This window comes from Oryzias melastigma, linkage group LG9 (assembly GCF_002922805.2).
Source record: "Oryzias melastigma strain HK-1 linkage group LG9, ASM292280v2, whole genome shotgun sequence".
NCBI lineage: Eukaryota > Metazoa > Chordata > Actinopteri > Beloniformes > Adrianichthyidae > Oryzias > Oryzias melastigma.
The window spans coordinates 8,702,013-8,724,423 of NC_050520.1; the positions used below are offsets into that span (position 1 = coordinate 8,702,013).

Below are 22,411 nucleotides of genomic sequence, written 5' to 3' on the forward strand. Positions count from 1 at the left end.
CACCTCCTCTCCTGCTATGACAAAGATAGACGATTTCCATGCTTCCTCCATCCCAGGGCCTGAATGAGTCTATCTGCTGTCATTCACGGTGATCATTTTTCACTGAGTCGCCTAAGAACGCAGTGTGTTACCCCGGAGTCTAGACGCCAGCCTTTGACCCACAGTAGGGAGTTCATCTTTTGTCTGCGCGGCTTTTCTGACGAGCTATCGAGCTGGAAAATGTTTCTGAAAAGGCGTACTGCTACTCTTTTCTGTCTGTTTAGACAGATTTTTTTTAAAGACTACCCTAATAAATAATCCATAGTTTAAAAAAAAGTTCACAAAAGCATCTTTTTAAAATCAAATTTTAAGTCATAATGTTACAATCAAAGCTAAATGTGCAAACTCAACCACACTGCAAACTAAAGCATGTCTTCTTCACATTTTTCCGTTTTGAGTCCCGGCAGCAGTGGGTTCTCTACTGTAACCAAATAGTTGTGGTCAGAGAGTCAAAGTAAAAAAAAAAATAAAAGCCTTCCAGCTATTTCCTCCACAAGCTTCCAAGTGTGCACGCTGCAGAAGAAAAGTACATTCTTACCAGCTGTGTTATACGGCCGGGCTTCACATAAAGTGAGGGGGATTCGAGACAGATGTAGTTGTAATTTACGGAACGGATTATTGGAAAGTCACTGACTTCCTGTCAGAAGCAGAATTTACAATTACAGATGAAGACCTTACAGGCAGAGTTCCCCTGCTGTGAGTAAGAAGACCAGAAGTTGATCAAGATGTCGGGAAATTCTTAACAGAAAAAAAAAAAAACGAAATTTTTGTGCCAAAAATGGTGATCATATTCATGGTACTCGTGGTAACCATCATTCTTCCACCCCTACAGAAGTATTTTTCACCCTAGGTAAGAGGTAGGGCTTCATTAACATGCTGCATTGCACACAGTGACACCACATTTCACCCACAATTAATTCCAGCTCATTCTTCTCCCTCACACTTCTGATAAGTTCTCCTTTTCTTCCGCAGGATCCCATTTTAACCGGCAACAGCAACAACAGCAGCACAGCCATGCTACCTCTTGCCGGCACTTCCAGCTAGGTCCTCAGGCCCCACTGCCCATGGACTTCCCCATGCCCCACCCAGGGCAGCCACAGTCAGGCATAAACCCCCACCTGGCCCCACCTGGCCACCAGCATATCTCTTCACTTCATCCGCCCCTCAACCCCCTGCCTGCTCCTCAGTTCCAGGACATCCCCACCCCTCCCTTCCTACCTCAGGCATTACACCAGCAATACCTCCTCCAGCAGCAGATCCTGGAGGCCCAGCATCGGCACATCCTGCCGCCGTCCAGGTATCTACACGGCTTAGGCAGAAGAAACTCCAAATGTGCAACCATGTGACCCAATAACTTGTTTTTTTCCAGGATGTTTTCAAATACATGGGTTTTTGTCTTAGTAGACGCACCCCAGAGAGAGTCCCCCACCAACCCCACAGACTACGGCCAGGATACGAGTTTGCGCCCCCGCTTCACGTCCCTCAGCCTGTGGTGCAGCAGCCGCGATACCTAGCTGAGGGCACGGACTGGTACGCAGAACTTCTCCCTCAAAAATGCAAACAAACTAGAATAAACAGGACTTTAAACACTCAGCTGGCAGCCAAATGTCTCAAATGGAATTTTGCTTTGATTTCTAGATTGTAATGTTGATTGGTTAATTACCACTGTGATCTATATTATATTTTTTGCTTTGAGTGGTTTGTTTGGTGTGATTTGGACTTCAGGACCACCATACTAAATGACTGTTCGTCAAATCTGTGTATTCTTATCTTTCATGCTGCTAAATGACAGTTATTTTTGTCAAAAGTGTTGTTTAAAATGTAAAAAAACAGGTTTTGCAAAATTCAACAGCATTTTTCAGGTTTCGCAAAACATGTAGAATTTGATTTATCTTTACTATTGACTGTATACGAGAACTGGACCGTGTGAGTGTGATGTCACCCACAGAAAGTCTTTTACTTTTAGCTCTGACCAAATTAAGTCAATTCATTCACCATTGAATCCTTAAATCTTTTTGTGATACACACGCCATCTTGTTGGAGCCAAATGATGTCAGTAAGCAGTGATTGGTCCAAAGCCGTCTGAGTCATTGTTTCTATAGCAACCACTCGCGTAATTTAGGTGAGGGCTTGTTTAAAGTCCACACCCCTACAACTTAAAAACAAATGCTTCAAACGCAAAACCACACACCTTTATTGAGGCATCTAATCGGTCAGTTCGTAACTTGAATCACTTGCGTTAAAGACAAAAATATCATAAATAAAAAATCAGGATTAGAAAGAACATGTTAAAGTAAGACCAGAGCATGAATGGTTATTCTGACAAACCTAATGACTGAGTAAAAGCTGTTTATTTCTCTAAAGAAGTCTATGGTATTTTTAGAACCAGCAGGTACTTCCTGTCTAAAACATGTGGAGGGAGGTGACACTCAGTCCAGTTCTCATATGCAGTCAATGGTCTTCATGCAGATTATCGTAGGAGTTGTGGAAACCCTGAATTGTGTCTTAGAATGAATTCTCTGCCCCCCATTCAGGGATCTGAGTGTTGATGCTGGGCTGGCTCCACATCAGTATCATATCCACCCACTGCCGCAGCACTATCAGCACTACTTGACCTCCCCCAGGATGCACCACTTCCCCAGAAACAATGCCTCAACGCAAGTGGTGAGTCTGCACCTTCCGTTGTGTTTGACCTCCCTTCTGGTTGTCTGACATTTGCGTTGAAACCTGGCAACACGGGTGACCCGTCAACACCCCGCCGCTGCGTTTGATTTCTGCCGCAGAGCTGACTCCAGCTTTTTTTCAAATCTGTCTTCTCCTAGGTTGTCCATGAGATCAGAAACTACCCCTACCCCCAGTTGCATTTGCTGGCTCTGCAGAGTCTCAACCCCTCCCGCCACGCATCTGCCGTTAGAGAAAGCTACGAGGTGGGTGTCGCTGCATCCTCCCTCTCTCCAGCGGTCCACGCTCGTTCGTCGTTAATTTCTCTGTGACCAATGCTCTGGACAGCCTCGAGTGTGTGACTGATTTCCCCATTTTCAATTATCCTGGCCTTCTGATGAGTCCAGCTGTCTATAATCCCACATTTGTTTCCGTCTAAATCTGTTGTTTTTCTGTAGTGCTCCACAAAATAATTAGCAAAGCTATTTAAATCAAATGTGTTTTTGTGCAAAAAAAGAAGAAAAAGGACTTTTGTTTTTCTACAGGAGCTCCTGCAGCTGGAGGACAGGCTGGGCAGCGTAAACCGCGGAGCAATTCAATCCACCATAGAGAGATTCACTTTTCCACACAAGTATAAAAAGGTGAGTGTGGAAAGTGTTCACCTGCCGGTTGAGGAAGCAGTCGTTTGATGTCCTCCCGTACAGAGGAAAGATATGAGCTGAGGGAGAACCGACAGAAGCGAGCAGAGCTGCTGGGTCAGGAAATCGAAGTGGAGAGATGAGAGTGGAGGAAAAAGGTCAGGACTCTTGCAGGAGTTCAAAGGTCAATCTAATTTCACTCTGCAGATTAATGAGAGCGAGCTGCAGCATTCACAGTTCAAGGCGAGGGATGACTCATCCTGCTGTCTGCAGATATGAACGTGCTATGAATTTAAAAAAACAGCAATACTCGATATGACCCAAATCCTCCAGGAAGACTGGAGAAAGAATATTTGTTTTTTTTCTGGAGAACTGGATAAGGTGATGTTTTTTTTTCATCTTTTTAATCCAGCCTGGGCTGACTCTGAACCCCCTGTGGCATAAACACAGCATTCTTTAAAAAAATGAAAGTGTTTTTGTGTGTTTATCTCTGCAGAGAATACCCCAGGACCTGAAGATGTGCCTGGATGATGAGGAGCTGGATACTGATGAAAAATGCACCATTTGTCTTTCGATGCTGGAAGATGGAGAGGACGTCAGGTAGTTATTTACCTCTTTTTCCGCTGCTCAGCAGGAAAAATGTAACCATTTCTGAAGATAGACGCCGTTCTGGGATGCGCCTTACCTTAAATGAACTGTTGTAGGCTGCAGGTTTTTAAAGATAAATTCTATGGGAACTTTTGAATTCAGTGACTTGTAAATTGCTCAACCTGCTGTATTCTTTCAGAATGAAATAACTTCAATGTGTTTTAGAAACATTAACCCTTCCCCACTGAATAATTTAGCTATTTTTTGACATTTCACACACTTCTCTGAATTAAAAATGATCACTTTAATCAGCATTGCAATTAAACACCTACCAAATTTCATATTAAAGTTCATTTTTTATGGTTCTTTGTTTGTTTATAAATGTTTTTACGAGCCCTTGTGGACCTTATGGTCCTCTGGTACAGGCCTTTTAGAAATTCTTAAAGGTAGAACTTACAACAGGGATTTATTTATTAAGGACATTTATAGAAAATCCTATCAGAACTCCAGGGATAGCAACTCTTCATGTTTTTAATCAGTGGTCGCCAACCTTTTTCAGACCACAGACCGGTTTAAATTAGACAATATTTTCACAGACTGGTCCGTACGGGGCTTAAGTTTGCATTTTTAGGCTTCCAGTTTGTGAAAATCTATTTTCGAAATAAAATACTACTGCAAATTTAGTTTTAAAAAGTCCAAAATTATCAGTAGATTTTTTCCCCATAGAATACAATTTTAAAACTTAAATGATATTCTTTAAAGAAACTTTCCAAATACATTTTATTGTTTGGTTTTTGTTAGCTTTGGGCTAATAGCGTAGCAATCCAGGTAGCTGCTTGAAGTCACATGACCAAGATGGATGTTGTGAACAGAATCCGTCAGTTTTCCAAAATAAAACTTCCTTCAGGATCAGAAAATAAACGGAAATAACCCAAGTTAGTGCATGAATTTATTTTTTATTTTTTTCTGTCTGTGGCCCGGTACCAAGTGACCCACAGACAGGTACCGCTTCGCGACTTGGGCGTTGGGGGTCACTATTTTAAAGGAAGACTCAAGACTTACCTTTTTGATCAGCCTTTTAGTTGAAATTTAGAAATATATTTGATATTTCAATCATTTTATTTTTGTACTTTTTGAAATAATGTTTTATTTGTAATCAATTTATTTTGTGACTATCTATTTTTACCTTTCCATTAAAGTCTAGTCATATATCTGCTTTTAGTATTTTACTCTTTAAAGATTTTGTCTTAAGTCCAGTGTGCAAAAGAAATAATAACTCCAGTCTTTCTGGGGTAGATCCTCCACACAGTGACCAACCCTTCTCATGGGACGGGGTTGTCACAGTGGGACTTCCCTGGTCAGGCTGCTTTGATCAAGAGGTTTTCCATGGTGACGTCCTCTGTGATCATGACTGGGTCAGTCCCTGGCGTGGACAGATCCCCCAAATATCATTTCCTTGCATTAGCATCAAGCCAGGTTTCTACTTTGGTTTCTCTTTCTATTTATACTCCGAGTTTTATTCATGTGTCGTTCTGTTTCATGATGTTGGGTACAGGAGGTCAGGAGGGTTAAAGCTGTTCTGTAGGATCTTATATTTTTGTTTTTTAATTGTTTTAAGCTTGTAAAGCAGGCATGTCCAAAGTCTGGCCAAATGTGGCCTGCATTCAAATTTATATCGGCTATTTTCTAAAAACCAATAATATGTAGTACTTTTAAAAACAGTTTATGATTTCTTGATTTTGATGAGCTAAAGTTTGTGTCAAAACTGTTGTGTGACGCTTTCTAGCTCGTTTATAAAATGTCAGAAGTGAACAGATGTGATCCTGTGATCAAAACCCCAGTAGTTTGTACTATTTTTATTTTCTTTTTGGAAGTATGCAATAAGCCTTTAATAATTAATAATATGTGTGTGAATCCAGATTTAATTTTGAAAAATCTTTTATTTTATTTCTGGTCTTCAAATATACTTAGAAAAATAAAACACAGGCATTGTATGACTGCTTTATGTTCAAATTACTCCTATTTTCTTCAACTTTTTATCCATTAAATTATAACTTTAATTCTATTTAAATAATAAAATAAAACGACCGACTTGAATTAATACTATTGATTAGAACTGATGTAACCAAGATGAGTAAATGTTGCTTTTAAAAATTCTCAGTAGTTTTGGTCAAAATGTATGTAGATGAATTTCTGTTCAATATGAAGTAGTTCAACAGTGATTTTCATGCAACTCATTGTGCCACCCAATTTCAAAAGATTTTTCTGCAGCATCTTTTACTAAAACTACAGCTGAAGGCTTTAGGTGAGCATTTGACAAACCGTGTTTTTGTTATCCGACATGTAGCAAAGTGACAGCGATCGTTTTTTTTCTTTACAAAGGATAGAAAGGAACACGAGTAGCTGATGAAGAGTTTGGCTTTTCTCCGGCTGGGGCGGGTGACTCATTTTTAATTAGAGGGAACAAAAAGACGCACGCTTTGTTCATGTAAACATCCATACACACAACACAATGAGCTTTCATACAGGCAGTTGAAATCAGATCAGTCGTGTTGTGCAATTTGATCCGAGGAGGTCATTGGAGATGCGTTATGGTGTGAAACGTGAACCTCAGCCAGACAGCTGGATCTGCTCCAGAGGAGGTCTGGAAACTCTGTGTGACGGGATCCATTAATCAAATGCACCTTCAAGATTTCACGTCTGTTAACTGGATGAAGCTGAGCTGAGTGAGGACAGTCATGTCTACCCCTCCTGGATTAGCGTAACGTTACATTATTCTGTGGGAGCCGATGGCAGAGACCAGAGAGACAACACTTGACCTACATTCTGACTGTTAAGCAACAAACACACCGACATGTGAAGAACAATGTGCTAAACAGGCATTCTTCAGGTCACACTGGACTGTTGCTACCCGATACTAGTTTATGATTTTTAGCTGTTGCTTTCATAGTTGGAAGAGGCTTGGTGCGAATTGTTAAAGCAGTGAAAATCTCATGAATCTTCGTCTTTCACGGCTCTACTCTGATATTTAAAAGACTTGGGGTCATATAATTTTGTCTGAGTATAAACCGTAATTTTTAATTTCTCCTTCATAATCAATTTTGTGTTTTGAAAAAAGATGCTACCCATGCATCACTACCTTACCCCAGGCCCTGATTGGTCAAAGTTCAGCTGGTTTAACTTTTAATTTAATGGTTGCGGGTTTTGCACGTAGAGTAGATACCAAAAACAGACTTAAAAACTTGCATGAATGCTAGAGTTTTGAACATGGAAGCCCAGAATGTGCATATACATGCGTTTACATTGACTTTTCTTTGGAATTGGTTGTTTGGATGTGTGTTTCTGAGCCTGTGAACCTAACATCAAACACATTTTCAAGCTTTTTGCCGCTTAATTCCCTATATGAGAAGTTCTGACGTTCCCAAAACAAACACATAAGAATTTCTTCCAAATAGGAAGTATCTGTTGGTCCCAAAAAGCCAAACATTTTTTAGACTTCTATTGAGAAATTAATGGCTATTACTTAGTAATAATATTTGTTGGAATAACCATTGTTGCTATTTTTACAATAATGTAGATTTTTAAATTTATAAACTGACCAATCAGATGCTTCAATAAAAGTAGGTTGCCTCCTGTCTTATGTTCAAAGCGTTTTACAGATTCCCTTTCAGTTAAAGGGGTGTGGCCTTCTAACATTCTCACTAGTGATTGGAGAAAGTGGTTTCCATGGAAATATAGACTTAGACTGACACGGACCAATCACGTCTTACTGAGGATGTCTGGTTCCAACATGGCAACTAAATTGACTTTGTTTGTTTGGAACCGAAAGTAAGTCATTTTTTATTGGTGACGTCACACTCACTCAGTCCGGTTCTCATATGCTGTCAATGATTTGAATTGGAAAAAGATCTTGGATTTAACTAGGTACGGCTGTGGTCAGGCGGTCGACTTCTACACGGAATATTGCGGGTTTGATTCCCACCTTGTCTGCACATGGGTCGAAGTGTTCTTGGGCGAGACGCTGAACCCGCCTCGCCTCTGGCGGAAGGTTGGCGCCAGTGTTTGGGAGTGGAGCCGTCATTGGTGTGTGACTGGGACTGTGACTGGAAAGCGCTTTGAGTCTTTGAGGAAGGTAGAAAAGCGCTATTCAAGTGTACGCCATTTAGACTGACTGACTAATAAGTGGTCTATGATGTAATGCTATGATAGGTTATAGTGGCAAACCAAAATATCCACATGCCAAATGAAAACTAGAGTATGCAAATGTGTTTAGACAGCACATTCTCAGTCAGCTCCTTCATCTTCTGTATACATAAAGAAAGCTGCTGCCATCTTTTTTTTTTTTTTTTTGCATTTTAGCACTCCTAAGGCAATGTTGAGAAAAGAGACTTAAGACAAATCTTCTTAAAGACTCACTCAGATTTTTTTAATCTGTTCTAAAACCATCCCCAATGGTCTTTTTGTTATGATTATGTATTTTTTAGCCAAATCAAGAAATCTGTCGTTTTCTAGGATATAGTTTCTGCAGAGCAGCAGGAGTTCATTACGAATTTGTCTCTTTTGTGAGCAGAACTTTTAGTGCAGAGCAACCCCGCCCCCTTTTCCCCTCCCTCCCAAATACGCTCTTTTACAAACTGCATTTTCCTCGTCTGCTCTTGATTCAAAACGATTTGAATAAAATATACTAAGAAATGCACTTTTGAGCTTAATTTTCTTCAGAAAAATGCCACAAGAGCGTGTTAAAAACATCATTTTCATGGAGTGGGTCTTAAATCACAAATATTGCTGATGCTTTTTGTGGCTTATTAAATGGCAAAAACGTGTGCATTTTTTTTTTTATTTTAAGGAAAATCCTCCACTCTAAAATATGAACAACTAACCTTTGCTTTGCTCTCGTTTTCTCCCCCCTCCAGGAGATTACCCTGCATGCACCTCTTCCACCAGGCGTGCGTTGACCAGTGGCTGGCCACCAGCAGGAAGTGCCCCATCTGCAGAGTGGACATTGAGACCCAGCTGACCCCCGACAGCTGATAGCCCCCGACGGTTCCCGCGGCTCCGGATCCGGTCTCGTTAATTCTCCCATCGCCTCCCTCCGGGGTGGGGGGGTGGGTCGAAGAAGAGAGGCTCTGCCAAACACCCCTCTTCCCCTCTGCATCGCTCAAAGAGTCTGCCTTCTGAGACGGCTGTGACAGGGGTGGAGGGGGGGAATCAAAGCACACTCACCTACAAGGCGACGAGGGGAGACGGGGGGGTCGATGCACAGATGGGTTGCTGGACTGAAGGGCAGTTGAGGGGGGCTTTGCTGAATGTAAAAGGTAGGAGCAGACAGGCAGATGTGCTGAGGCTTCACCATTCTAACCCCCTGTGCACACCAAAAGACCACAAACCCTCCCCTGCTCAGCGCGGTATTCCAATACCACTCTGCTGCCACTACATCCTTCGCCCCCCGCCCCTTCCAAGCCAGTGGAAATCCTTCTAGCTGTTTTCTGCCTAAAGCCCTCAGCACATCTGTACAGAACATAATAGCATGAGGTTGTATGACGTGAACTCTTGTAGCTGAACGCTTGCGGTGTAATGGAGTTTAGTACTGAATAAGTATTTACAGAGTAACAGTGTTGTGTAGCAAGCAAACGCCTTTTGAGAAATATGTTTGTGAAAAATGGCGCCTCCGGAGAGGGTGAACGCAGCTCTAGAGGACGCCGTGTGTTCAAAGCAACAAGAGAAAGAGCTGTACAAAAGGCCAAAAAAAAAGAAAAACAATCCCTCTTTCTTGTCTAACGTGAATTTGGACTTACAGTTAGTAGATGCCATCGGAGTTGATGCTAAACCCGCTAACTGCAGGCATGGCTTTCAGTGATGTGTGTAGTGTTGTAGTCGGGCCTCTATAACCTAGAAGCAGAGGCCTCAGATGTGCATGCTGTATGGCAGGCTTGGGCTGTGTCGTAAATGTAGTGGAGCAGTAGAAACGGGGACTGTGTCCGTGCATGTGACCTGTTTGTTATGATCCTGATCATTCATAGAGGAGGACAGGAATGCTCCTTGATACCCCACACCTTTACCACCCGCTCGTCCCTCGTAGACCAAAGTTGCCCTTCGACATCGATCTCCGACCGGCGTAGTGGGGTTTAAGGAGCCGCCGTCGGGTCCGTGTCTAAAGGCAACTCCCATCTCTGTGGCCTTGCTCATGGCGTGATCGTGAGCATGGGGCTTGAGGATGCAGTGCCTGAGTCTTGCCATCAGAGTGACATTTTTATTACCAGAACCTTATTGCCTATCGAACAAGCACATGCGATTTCTATACACAGCGAATCACCTCCGTTGTCTATCGGTTCCTTTCATTTCAACCTCCAACCGTTTGATATAAGACTGTCTGGTGTTACAGGGAAAATACAAACTAGCTTGCCTGTGATTTGTGCTAGAATGTGTATGATTGTTCCCGCCCCCTCTTTCCCATGGTACTATGTATGGTCTATGGTATTGCTAGAACAACTGTGACATGTGCAGTGATAGAAGCTGTTTCTCTATATCATGCATGAACCATGTTGGCGTGAATTCACTTGAAGGAGGGTGAAAGGGAGAAAAAGCCATCCATTTGATAAATACCAAACAAACGTTCTTAACATTATTCTTTTATTTTTCTGCCATTCTTATTTTTTTTAATTGCCTGTCTGTTTATCCTCTTTTTTTTTTTTTTTGCTCACCTGCCAGTTTGGACATGGTACTAACATGCCGAGTCCTTGTCCATTGTAACCATTGTGAAGAATAAGCTGCAATGCTGCAAAAACATATGTTGTTGTTCTAATGTAGCTTGTGTTTTGTAAATGCACTATAATATGGAGTTGCCTGATCTTTTGGTTTTCGGTGGTGTGGGTACTTCTTGTCCTAGATTTTTGTGTTCTTATTCAGTTCCAAGTATCTTCATGCTTCCTTGTGTACTTCTGGAAGGTATTTTGATTGTTTGTGTTGCTTTTTTTTATTTTTTCTCTTTTTTTCTTTTTTGTATGAAGCCTCCATCCAAAAAACTACATATGGATGACCATGGAGGTTTGCTAGTTCACATAGAATGCTGTGATTAAAGATGCCTTAAGTATTAAACAATCATTATTTATTACTAACTGTAGCTAGCTAGCTATTGTGGTGGAATATTTAATGTCTCTATCTCATAACTTTGCAATTTAATCAATATATTTATTTAAAATAACACAAAACATTAAAAAAAATACCTCATTATGCATTGGTCGGTGGGGATGCTTTTGCATGCCGTCTGTGTTTTCTTTTTCAAAGGCGAAAGAAACTCGTTGAAAAAGTGGCCGGGGTGTTTCCCCGCACGTTTTCTAGCCAGCATGGTGCTGTTTGATCTATATGACATTCCATTCATGCCATTTTCTTGATTTTGTTTGTATGTTTTTATCTCTTAAGAATCTGCTTTGGTCTGAAGCGGATCCCAGGGCGAGAGCCTGCTCGTCTTAGCTCGCTTCCCTCATCTTAATCCAGTTTTTGTTGTTTGCAACCGCGTTCACAGCATCCGTTATATCAGGATCTCAGTTTAGTTTTAGGTCACACAGCTTTATGATTTGTTTTTTTCGTGTTGCTGGCAGTTGCTTTGTGTGGGGCGTATATCTAACATGCTAACTTGAGCCATTGATCTTTCGAGCAAACTTCTGGTGTACTGTGGTTTCACAATATAGATGTTTCACACCCGGGTACTATAAGCTAACAAAGCGTTTCGAGTGTGCATTTCCTATTAATAATCCTGCAAATTAATTGGATTAGAATGAAGCCGATTGGTCGAATTCTCTCATTTTGTGCTCTCACTGGCCTTACCCCATGCCCTCCACAGTGTACCCCGTAAACTCCAGAGTGAACTGGACAGTAGCCATAGTATTAACTCAAGCTGATGAACCGGAATGAACAGTAGAACTTAAAGCACAAGCTTTTTAATGCATGTCCTTCTCAGGTTTTCCTATGTGTATGTGGGAGTAGCTCTGTAGATGTGTTTAATATGATGCTGTATCTTCTTGAATATTTCAGATGTTTCTTTGCTGCTGAAAAAAAATGTTGATTATTAACCTGCCAGTGAAAAAGGGAAGTGGCCATCTTTGTACAACACACTGCTGTTTTGCTGTAACCGCGCAATGTTTTATGATCTTGAGTATTTTATAGAAAAGTAGAAGTATGTATCAATAATATGAAAGCAATAGCTAAAAATCATAATGAAGAATAACATGATCAGTGAATATTGTGGAAAATCTTTAGATTCACTCTGGGTGGATTTTGTACTGTATTTATTACTAATGATGATGCAAAAAGTTGCATAGCTTAACCCAAACTGTTCTGTCTCTTTTTTTATTTATTGTCTTGTATATGATCTTTTTGTATGTGTTTTTCAAATAAACTGCCTAAAATGCTGAGAATTTACGAAGCTGTTGTGTTATTTGATGTAAAGAAACAATTATTTTAAATTTCTTAAGCATTCCTGAGGCATTAAAATGACATCTAAGTGGACAAATACGCAACATTTTTGTACATTTTTCCTCCAAAATTTCTTAAAATGATCTAAAATTAACAAAAACTATTAAAAATAAAACATTTTATCCAAATTTTTCAGTTATCTTTTTGACTTCCTTTTTTTACATTTGGAAATAAATAAATTAAATTGCCAATTTATTCGAAAAAAAAGAGCACTCATTAAGCTTTAAGTTAATTTTGCATTATTGTTGTTGGGAATATTCCACATATTTCAGGTTCAACTCAAGCATAAAGAGAAACAAATGGTAGAAAATGTTTATTTTTAAGAAGAGGAAGGTCCAAACATTTGGCACAAACTTTAAAAATAACACTGATTCTTAAAAATGAACATTAATCTCAGATATTTCTATCTTTTCCAACCCAAACAAAGACACTTAATAAGACATCACAGACCTAAACGAGGAAATCTGTTCATACCATTTGACTGTACAAGAGAACTGGACAGAGTGAGTGTGATGTCACCACTAGAAAAATGATTATTTCCAGCTACAATGAAAGGAAGTCAATTCAGTCGCCATTTTTGTGATATGGACGGCGCCATGTTCAAGCCAAGTAAATCGATCGGGGTCAGCGTTTCATGTGTGTTTTCCGAGTCAGACAGTCATTTTTGGATCATTCCAACACCACATGAACGCGGTATTTCTTTATTTTCCATGGGGAACATCAACCCATTGGTGCAACTTCAATGAAATCAGAATTGGCCCACTAGTCAAAAAGTTTGCCCACCCCTGTCCTATTTGGAATGCCAGAAGGAAGAGGTCACTCAGTCCAGTTCTCCTTTACAGTAACCAAAGACTTCTAATACATCTCACCCTAATATTTGGGGTAAATCACCCTTTGAATCTGACCGTCAGCTTTGTTAGCGTCCAGCCACTTCCCACACGGAAAAATGGTTGTGACTGAAGTAGCGGTGTTGGTCACCTCCACGCACTCCAAGAACCAGCCGCCGTTTGGGCTGCTGCCGTCGTGCTCCACCTTAACTCTCAGGAGGTCGCCGAGTTCCAGCATCTCCAAGACGAAAGAGTCCGTCTGCCCCCGCTCAAACAGGTTGCGAAACTTCTTCTTCAGCTCACGCCTGCCCGAGTCCCCGTTGACGCCATAGATGGTGATGAAGACGTTAGAGTCCGTGCCAGCACCTTTCACATCCCCAGTTATTACAATGACGCCGTATTTGACCGGAACCAGGTTGCGGACTTTACTTGCAAAGCTCTCAACTGATTTGTAGCACTCGAAGGTCAGAAAACTGTCCTTTTTGGCAGTCAGCGGGATTTGTGCATCACAGTGGAAGAAATACCTGAGAAGCAGATTTTAAGGTTTGAATTTTAAATCTGACAGCAAACAGTCGCGTATAATGACACTCACTTGTTTCCGAGCTCCATTTCTGTAACCACCACCTCCAGAACGTGCCAGAAAACTTCTTTCTTCACTTTTTTTCCGTCTTTGGTTATATGGCCGATGCAGATGCTGACAATGTTCCCCACATGCTTGGATGAGAACTCAAACACGTCGATGGCACCACTGCGAAAGCAGGAAAAAAAAAACACATTTCACAGATGTTTATGTCTTTAAAATCTTTTATTTGCAGATTAACACTTTTCTGTTTTTGAAAACCTACCGTAAGAACTTCTTCTTCTTATTCTCTAGAACAAACTCCTTGGAACGGGCTTTCCGTCCCTCCAACAGAATCCAGGCGTTTTCCGTGGTCGAGGCGTCACTTGTGTTAGCAGTTGTTGTGGCAATTTCATATTCTGTCAATGCAGAGACACACATTGTAGCTCTAAAACCATTTCTCATCTGCTAATCTACCATAATTGAATCCCATTTTCACTGACTGGTTTTGTCGCTGAGGTCCACGGAGTCATTGTTGGCACAGGCCAGCTCCCTCATGATCTGCCCATCGTCCTCGTTTTTAGCCAGCCAGCGGTCGCAGGGGAACCTGAAGGTTTGGTCCATCGCTTCATCTCTCACATCAATGAAGTCCAAGTGCCAGGCAGCAGCAGGACCTGTTTATGGTCAAAGCAAGGCAATACGTTCATTAAATCAACTACAATAATCATGAAAAAAGAAAAAAAATATTCCCACTATTTATTTTGAAAAACATACATTCGCAGTGCATGTTTTTCCTTTTTAAAGTTAAGTTAAACTAGTTGTCATTCACTGCAGTGTGTGAAATTTGTTCTCCACATTGGAACCATCCCCAAAATGACTGTTTGGGTTAAAAAAAATGAATTTCCTTACATCGTTTTACCTCAAAGGATCAAATTATTCATTCATCACACCTTTTGACGCCTCTACGCCTCACCTTTGTTGTCGTGCCACACTCTGACCTTCGACAGTTCACCCAGACTGAGCATGTCAGGAAATCGAAACACGTCCTTTGTTTTCCGCTCAAACTTGTTCCGGTTGCCGCTCTCTTTCAGGGGCAACGTCCCGGTGTCACCGAACTCCCCGAAGACGATCAAAAACACGTTGGTGTCGGTACCGGCACCTGAAAGGTCATGGAGTCTTTCACAGGCTTATCAAGAAATACTATCTTTAAGTATTTCGATGTATCCCACCTGCCAGGTCGCTGGTTTGGACTTGGATGACGTAGGTTGTTTTCTCCACCATCTCCTCATCATCAACCACAGCTGGCAGCTCACACACTTTGATCCTCTTCGGTCCTTTGGTGCTGGACAGCCAGTTCTCATAGGTGAACAAATATTCCTCCTCAGTATTCAGATTCCGCATGAGGATCTGAAAGTATTCATTGGGTCATCAGTACCATGAGGTGAAGGGAAGGAAACAAAAAAAAATGACAAATTCTCACTAACACACATTTTTCATACAAACTTGGACAATTTTAAGGCCAATTTTTTAACTTGCTATAATACATTTTAATATATATATAATATATATAATATAATAATATATAATAATATATAATAATAATATATATTTTAATATATATATATATATATATATATATATATATATATATATATATATTTAATAAATATAATAAATTTTTTAGATTTGCATCTCAGGACTTACCCTGTCCAGAAACCAGTCAGGCCGGCTGCCGGTGCCGTCGATCCGAACTCGGATCTTCTTCAGAGGAGCAATGTCATCTATCTCCAGCACAAAAGTGTCTTCTTGGTCTCTTTCAAACCTAAATGGAACAATTTGATAAACTGACACATAATTATCAATGTTGCGTGTTAAAAACTTTAAATTAATTCACTTTTGTCACTTTAAGAAATACTACTGGCTGACTTATTTCAATCAGCCACATTTGTATAACATCTCGTACATATGTAGAGCACAAGGTGCTTTACCTAAAAAGAAAAGAGATATGGCATAAAAACTAGTTAAAACAGCGAAAAGTCGCAGAAGTTATCCTCCATTTAGCACAATCTCAATCATTTAAATCATAATAGCTCATTGTGGAGGTACTACTAAAAAACAAAGAACATATTACCCCAAACATACAGTACATTCATTTATAATGAGGTAAGTTTAAAAGTGTAAACATACTAAAAAAGTAAAGAAACCCTGTTACAAAAAATAGCTTGACGAATATGTAAAAGCTGAGTTAAAAATATGATATTTATCTATTTGCAAAAAAGCTTAAGAATGATTTACTGATGTTTATGTATCAGTGAGAAATAGAAATGTGAGTTTTGGACTAAAACACATTAGATTGTTCTCTTGAGTCTTTGTTTGATCTACAGATGAATAAGCACTCATTTTTATGGCGAACTTTTAATGTGTTGTGATAGTTATTTCTCTTTGTTTTGTTTTAGTTTTCCAAAAACCCTGACATGCTTTTAAGGTGAAAGTTAATACACGTGTCCCTCAGGGGTTGCTGTTCGGCCTCAATTTCTTTAACCTCAACAATTTCAGAGATTAAAGTTGATTATAGTTGTTGATGAAATAAGATATTTAGGTTCTGGTGAGGCAGCTTCACCTCTAAATATAACAAAATCAAACAAATATTAGGCATGAAATCTTCTTAGATGATGATATTATTCATCCTAAAGTTTGTAATTTCCTCTATTTTATCGTATTAGTTACTTGATGCTGCTTTGATCATTCATAAAGAGTAAAAGATTAGTCTGGAATATTGTAAAACAGCCGACCTGTCTCCATTTTTGGGCAGCAGCATTTCCTCGGTGCTCCCGTTGGCTCCATACACAGTCAGGAAGATGTTAGTATCCGTGCCTGCATACTGAACGTCTCCTGTGACAACTGTGGCAGAGTAAACAACCTAAAAAAAATAGTGGATAAAATACTGCTTTTATTTTGCACATGAACCAAATGTTTTCACAGACAAATATTTTAGGACTCACTTTACGAATGATATTGATTGTGGTGGAGTCCAGCACATTGAAGAGTCTGGCAGTCAGGCCGTCTCCCCTGTCTTTAGCCAGCCAGCACTTACATGGAAAAATGTACATGATACCTTTGGTTGGCACGGCAACAGACAGCTCATCCACCAACCAGCAGCTTTCTGGTGTGACACCATTATGGCCAAGCTGAGAAGCAGACCAGAGAAAAGACAAAGACAGAGAGTGGGAACGAGGAAGAGCTGGGAATAGATATATCATTTGATTTCCTTTTGATCTGCATCCCACAAGGCGCAGCTAGCGTTAATTATTGCTGAGCTAGAACGCTTTTATTTGAATTTTTAACATCAGTGCATCTGTGGAGGCAGCGGAGGAGAAGACAGTTTCACAGATGCAGCTACAGACAGTCCTAGATTCTCACTTCCACCCTCTTGATCTCTCCTACGTCAGTTCCATAGCACAGAAAGTGGTCCATGGAGCCAGCTGCAAAGGATGTCTTCCCCTCCGGCAGGTCCAGCCACAGTCGGTCCGTCTCAACGTCGTTGGGGCCGATGACAATGACATAGACTCTGGCTGTGGTCGTGGCGTCGTGGTCACTCCCAGTAGACAGTGAGAAGTGATAAGGAATTACTGTATGAAGGAGAAAAAAACAGCTTGAGGAGGGTTTTTCTTCTAAAGTTTTTATAAAATTGTTAAGATCTTGTTGTTTTGGCCAACCAGCATTTGGGATATTAGGTTGAAAACAAAAGCAAGATGCTGAAGGACGCCTATGAATATTTAATTAAATATAATCTTGTCAGCATGTTAATCGATACAAGTATCGACAAACAAAATATCGCGATATATCGTCGAATTGATTGTTCCCTACAGCAGTAATAATCACCTCAAAGGCCTTTTAATACTAAGAGACATCTTGGAGGAAGCCTATAGGTTTCATCATTTCAATATTGCACAAAAGTCTGCATGCTCTACTTTTGCACTGCTTTTATTTTAAAACTACAAGCTAAAAGGCAACAACCAGAAAAAAAGCTAAAAAGAAATATCTTTCATGGCAAACAAACAAGGAATCATTATATTATTTTTTTATTGTATTTAAAATTTGACTAAAACAGCAAGGGGTACATCTAAAAACATTTTATTTTCCTAATTTACCTTTAAATCTGTGTTCTTTTTTTCTCACAATTTTCATTTACATTCAAATTTATGCAACAGCTGCAAATCATTCAAAATTAAATTATTTGTTAAAGTTTAAGTCTTGTTGGTGTGTCTGCATTAGAAGTTTACTCTATTTTTTTTTTGTTTTTTTTTTATACTCTATTAAATTTTTGGTGGCATTATTTTATTTATGTATTACATATTTACATGTTATTTTTTGTTTCTCTTGTCTTTTTTTGTTAGTATAATTTTTAGCTTCAGAGACCTGTTTGGTTGGCTGCAGCTCCTTCTGCTGTAATGTGGGTGGGGGTCTCTGGTGACCCCTCTCAGTGGAGAAGCTGGGCTCCCTCCAGGTTTCTGGGTTAGCGGGAAACTGGCAAAAACATTGCCCCCCCCTTTCAGGACACCGCCTCACTCGCACAGCCATCAGCACTGAGTGATGACAACCAGCAGACTCAAGCACAGTTTTGACCATAAAACTGACTTGAAACCACCCCCCTTCAATGACCTTACCCACCTCTCCATGGTCACTGACCTCTGACCCCTGAAAACTGCCTACAGTATTTGAACTTTTGCATCATGGATCGGTATAGTCTCACTGGTCTGATAATCTTACAGCCACTGCGACTCCAAATAAATGTATTTATTTATTTTGCCCATGTTTTTACTTTTGCACATGGGTCCACATTGTTATGGAATATTGGGCTAGAAGATCTCTGTGGCCCTAGTTTGTAAAAGCTTTATAATTCTTATATTCTTGTAGTTGCTAAGGTTAATTTTACATGCTTTATTCATTTATTATATTTTTATTTTTTAATTATTTATTCATTATTTTTTTATTCATTTATTTTATTTTTTAATTATTATTCATTAATGTTTTATTCATTTATTTTTTTTTTTTAATTATTTATTCATTAATGTTTTATTCATTTATTTTATTATTTATCCATTATTTTTTTATTCATTTATTTTATTTTTAAATTATTTATTCATTTATTTCTTTATTTTTTTAATTATTTATTCATTAATTTTTTTATTCATTTATTTTATTTTTTTAATAATTTATTCATTAATGTTTTCATTTATTTTATCATTTTTTAAATCATGTATTTATTTATTTATTTTATTCATGTATTTTGTTATTTATAATTAGTATTTATTGATTGGTTGATTTATTTATTTATTTTTTGTATTTATTCATATTTTTTATTCCATTTTATTAATTTTTCACATACTCACTCATCTATGACAATAAAGTCATCTTTGAATTTTTCTTTCGTAAAGGGTTTGGAGGGTAGTTCCCCTTAAATCTACAGCATTTTTAAAAACTTTGTGTGAAAAAATATGCAATAAATCTAGACTGATTGACGGGATTAAACTAATACTTAGCTACATCAACATAAGGAAACATTAAAAAAAATTCCATTCCTTTCAGGCACAAAACAGAACAACCAATTTGCAGAAAAAGCCCCACATCTGTTAGAGCTACTTGTTAGAGTTTAGCAATCTTAGACAGTCAGGAAGCCATGGGGCTTGATTTAAAAGAAATATCCTGAAGGTATGGCATGTTGGAATTGGAAAAACAAATTCCAAAGTAATGCCTCTGAGATGATTAGTGATAACAAGAATTTGTAAGGGGGATGCAAGAAGAAAGAGAGCCTTATACAGCAGTATCCTTGTTATTCTTTGACATTTGCAGATTTTATATATATATTTAAATATTTAAAATGTAAATATGTTGAAATACTATACATTTTTTTAAATATTCAACATATTTCCAGATTCTCTGAAGTATTTAACTTTTCTTTTATACAAAAGAGCTCATTGGAATTCAGACAAAGAATTCGTTTGCACTCTTACTTGGACCCTCGTCGGCCATCGCCACCTTTTTCTTCTTTTTTTTCTTATTGGCGTTTTTGTCCAGTCCTTGCTTGGTCTGGGAAATCTTCTTGAAATACTGATCAGTATTCCTTTCACCTTCATACCCCTAAAGAAACACAAACGAAACACAAATATTAAAGTATTAAAAGTTTATTACGTAAACTCGTTCAAATATTGCAGTTCGACCAACTTTGACGTAGAAGATTCTGTCTATTTGTTTGTCCTCTTTCTTTGTTGACAGCCAGCGCTCACACAGGAACATATAGACTTCCTCTGTTTCCAAATCCGACACCTCCACCTGATCCAGGTACCAGTCTGCTCCTAGCATGGAATTGTCATGGCGGATGCGTATCTTAAAGACCTGGCCCAGATCCACAGCCTCGATGGTAAATCTGTCCACCTAAGGCGGACACTGATGTTCAGATTCTGACACACAAACAGCAACTCTGTGTAGCTCATCATAACCTACTTCTCCTCTCTCAAACTTGTTCTTGTTGTTCTCTGATTTGGCGAGTTTGCGTTCTCCGGTGTCTCCCAGATCTCCATAGATGGTCAGAAAGACGTTGGCATCGGTTCCAGCTCCGTACATGTCTCCCGTCCGCACGGAAACCTTATACATGTGAACTGTTGGGAGACAAAAGCCAGCAGTGGTTGAAGGAGGAGCTATAAAATCAGAACCATTTGTACATTTGACTGGAATTCTCTAATGCAGGGGTGTCAAACTCAATCGCACTAGGGCCAAAGTTTAAAACACACCGTAGGTCGCGGGTTGAAACTGGATAAACATTTATTGAACACAAAAAACAAAATTTTTAAAACTTTAACATAAATATGAACTAGATATATGGCATTACCTGAGATAATGCTAGTGTGAATGCTGTAAGATAAATTTGGGTGCTAAAATTGATAGCTAAAACCACTGAAGCTGATAGCTAAAAACGTTGAAGCTGAAACATTGAAGCTGATAGCTGAAAATGCTAAAGCTGATTAAATTAGCCTAAAAAACATAAAAAAAATAAAAAAAACCTTAGGTTAGAAAAAACAGCTAGCAGGTATCTGAAAAACATGGATAAATTTAAAAATATCCTAAAAAATTGAAAAAAAGACTAAAGTAGCCAAAACAGCTAGCATGTAGCTGAAATATTAGCTAAACTCCAAAATAGATTAAAAAATCTTAGTAAATGAACCAAAAAACCTTCTAGCATGATGGCAATTTTTAAAACTTTAAAAGCGTAACTTTTTAACATAATTATAAATAATAAAAAGGCAGGATTATTGTCTCAGAATAAATCAACTTAAACACTGAATAACTTTTAATATTTTATTTTCCATAAAAATATATTTTGTCAAAATTATACAAGTTAAAAATAAACGCAAGATAATGTCAGGCAAACCAGTATTTTTTTACATAACTTTTCTCTTTTAAAATATCCGTAATGTTTAGTAACTAATCAAGTGAGTAACTCTGCAAAAGGTAAAGTCAAGGCAGGTGAGCCAATACTTTTACAAGATGATTGGAGTGAGACTTCAAAGAAATAAAAGTTCTATCACAGAATCAAGACGGAAACGTACTCTCAAGAGCATCCTCCACATCGATTTCCGACGTCTTCAGCGTCCCGTCCCTCATGAGTTTCTCTGTGATGATGTATGAAGGGACGAGTTCTCTCACCGTCTCCCCGTCGTCCTCAGACTTGGCGAGCCAACACTCACAGGGAAATACGGTCGTCTCTGACCCCTGTTTGATCAAATAAGCTCTTTTTACTATGAGGAATTATGATTATGTTTCTCAATAGAGCGTGGACAGATCTTTATTACCTTTCCCTTCCGGAGCTGTCGCCTGATCTCCACTCTGTCAAGGTGCCACCCTGGGTTGGTACCCCTGTTGTCATGTCCGATCCTGATTTTTTCCAAAACATCACCTACGTCTTCCAGCTGTGAACCAAAAAATTACAGCGTACAGGCCTGCAGGGAGAATGCTAAACCGCCACTTGTTCAAATCCACACAGGATCACCTCAATGATGAACATGTCCTCGGCTGCTCTCTCAAAGTACATCCGTCTTTCTCTTTTGTTGACACACAAGTGTTTCTGCTGCGTGCAGAGCCCGTTTTGACCATACAGGACTATGGACACGTCAGCATCCGTGCCCGCACAAAACACGTCCGTGGTGAATATTTTTATTTCATACGGCACAACTGAAAAAGACAAGATTCAAAACATAAGAGATGAAACGATAAACTTCTAGCACTTGTGCAGGACAAATGTGGCAATATTTCAGGTGTTTCTTTCCACCTTATGCTCTTCAAGCTGCTAGCTTTTTCTTTTGTATGACACAGACTATGACAATCATCACAGGGTAAAAATTGGTGTAAAACTTTTTTACTTTTAAGATCTTTCAGCGTTTATACCAGAAGGTCATCTCATTATTAACAGAGCTCAAGTGTTGATTGAGTATTTCTCTTTATGTTTGTTAAATGCCTGAAGACCCACTCCAATAAAAATTGTGTTTTGATGTTTTCAACACGTTCTTGTGGCAATTTTCTAATGATGGAGGACATATTTAAAGAAAATGAAACCTAAAAAAGTATTTGAG

The 22,411-nt window shown here is 39.1% G+C and overlaps 2 protein-coding genes across 4 annotated transcripts in view; one reads left to right on the plus strand and one right to left on the minus strand.

Annotated features, from left to right (window-relative positions):
• Positions 1-12,344, plus strand: part of rnf165b (ring finger protein 165b) — a 14,861-nt gene extending 2,517 nt beyond the window's left edge. The window contains exons 2-8 of one of the 2 annotated variants that reach the window (XM_024275347.2): positions 1,012-1,336; positions 1,444-1,569; positions 2,574-2,703; positions 2,862-2,966; positions 3,246-3,341; positions 3,835-3,938; positions 8,840-12,344. In XM_024275347.2, coding sequence (XP_024131115.1) covers positions 1,012-1,336; positions 1,444-1,569; positions 2,574-2,703; positions 2,862-2,966; positions 3,246-3,341; positions 3,835-3,938; positions 8,840-8,957 — 1,004 coding nt within the window. In that variant the 3' untranslated portion in view covers positions 8,958-12,344. Of the gene's footprint in view, positions 1-1,011; positions 1,337-1,440; positions 1,570-2,573; positions 2,704-2,861; positions 2,967-3,245; positions 3,342-3,834; positions 3,939-8,839 lie in introns of both variants that reach the window. The other variant, XM_024275346.2, reaches the window with a different exon arrangement.
• A 328-nt stretch (positions 12,345-12,672) lies between these two features.
• loxhd1b (lipoxygenase homology domains 1b) overlaps positions 12,673-22,411 on the minus strand; it is a 28,926-nt gene continuing 19,187 nt past the window's right edge. For both annotated transcript variants that reach the window (XM_024276310.2, XM_036213458.1), the window contains 16 exons: positions 21,832-22,013; positions 21,635-21,751; positions 21,392-21,554; positions 20,289-20,443; positions 20,010-20,219; positions 19,799-19,925; positions 17,205-17,413; positions 16,787-16,972; positions 16,577-16,704; positions 15,489-15,606; positions 15,014-15,191; positions 14,758-14,943; positions 14,288-14,458; positions 14,071-14,203; positions 13,818-13,973; positions 12,673-13,749 (listed from right to left, as the gene is read on the minus strand). In XM_024276310.2, the coding sequence (XP_024132078.1) occupies positions 13,269-13,749; positions 13,818-13,973; positions 14,071-14,203; positions 14,288-14,458; positions 14,758-14,943; positions 15,014-15,191; positions 15,489-15,606; positions 16,577-16,704; positions 16,787-16,972; positions 17,205-17,413; positions 19,799-19,925; positions 20,010-20,219; positions 20,289-20,443; positions 21,392-21,554; positions 21,635-21,751; positions 21,832-22,013 (2,900 nt within the window). In that variant the 3' untranslated portion in view covers positions 12,673-13,268. The remainder of the gene's footprint in view (positions 13,750-13,817; positions 13,974-14,070; positions 14,204-14,287; positions 14,459-14,757; positions 14,944-15,013; positions 15,192-15,488; positions 15,607-16,576; positions 16,705-16,786; positions 16,973-17,204; positions 17,414-19,798; positions 19,926-20,009; positions 20,220-20,288; positions 20,444-21,391; positions 21,555-21,634; positions 21,752-21,831; positions 22,014-22,411) is intronic.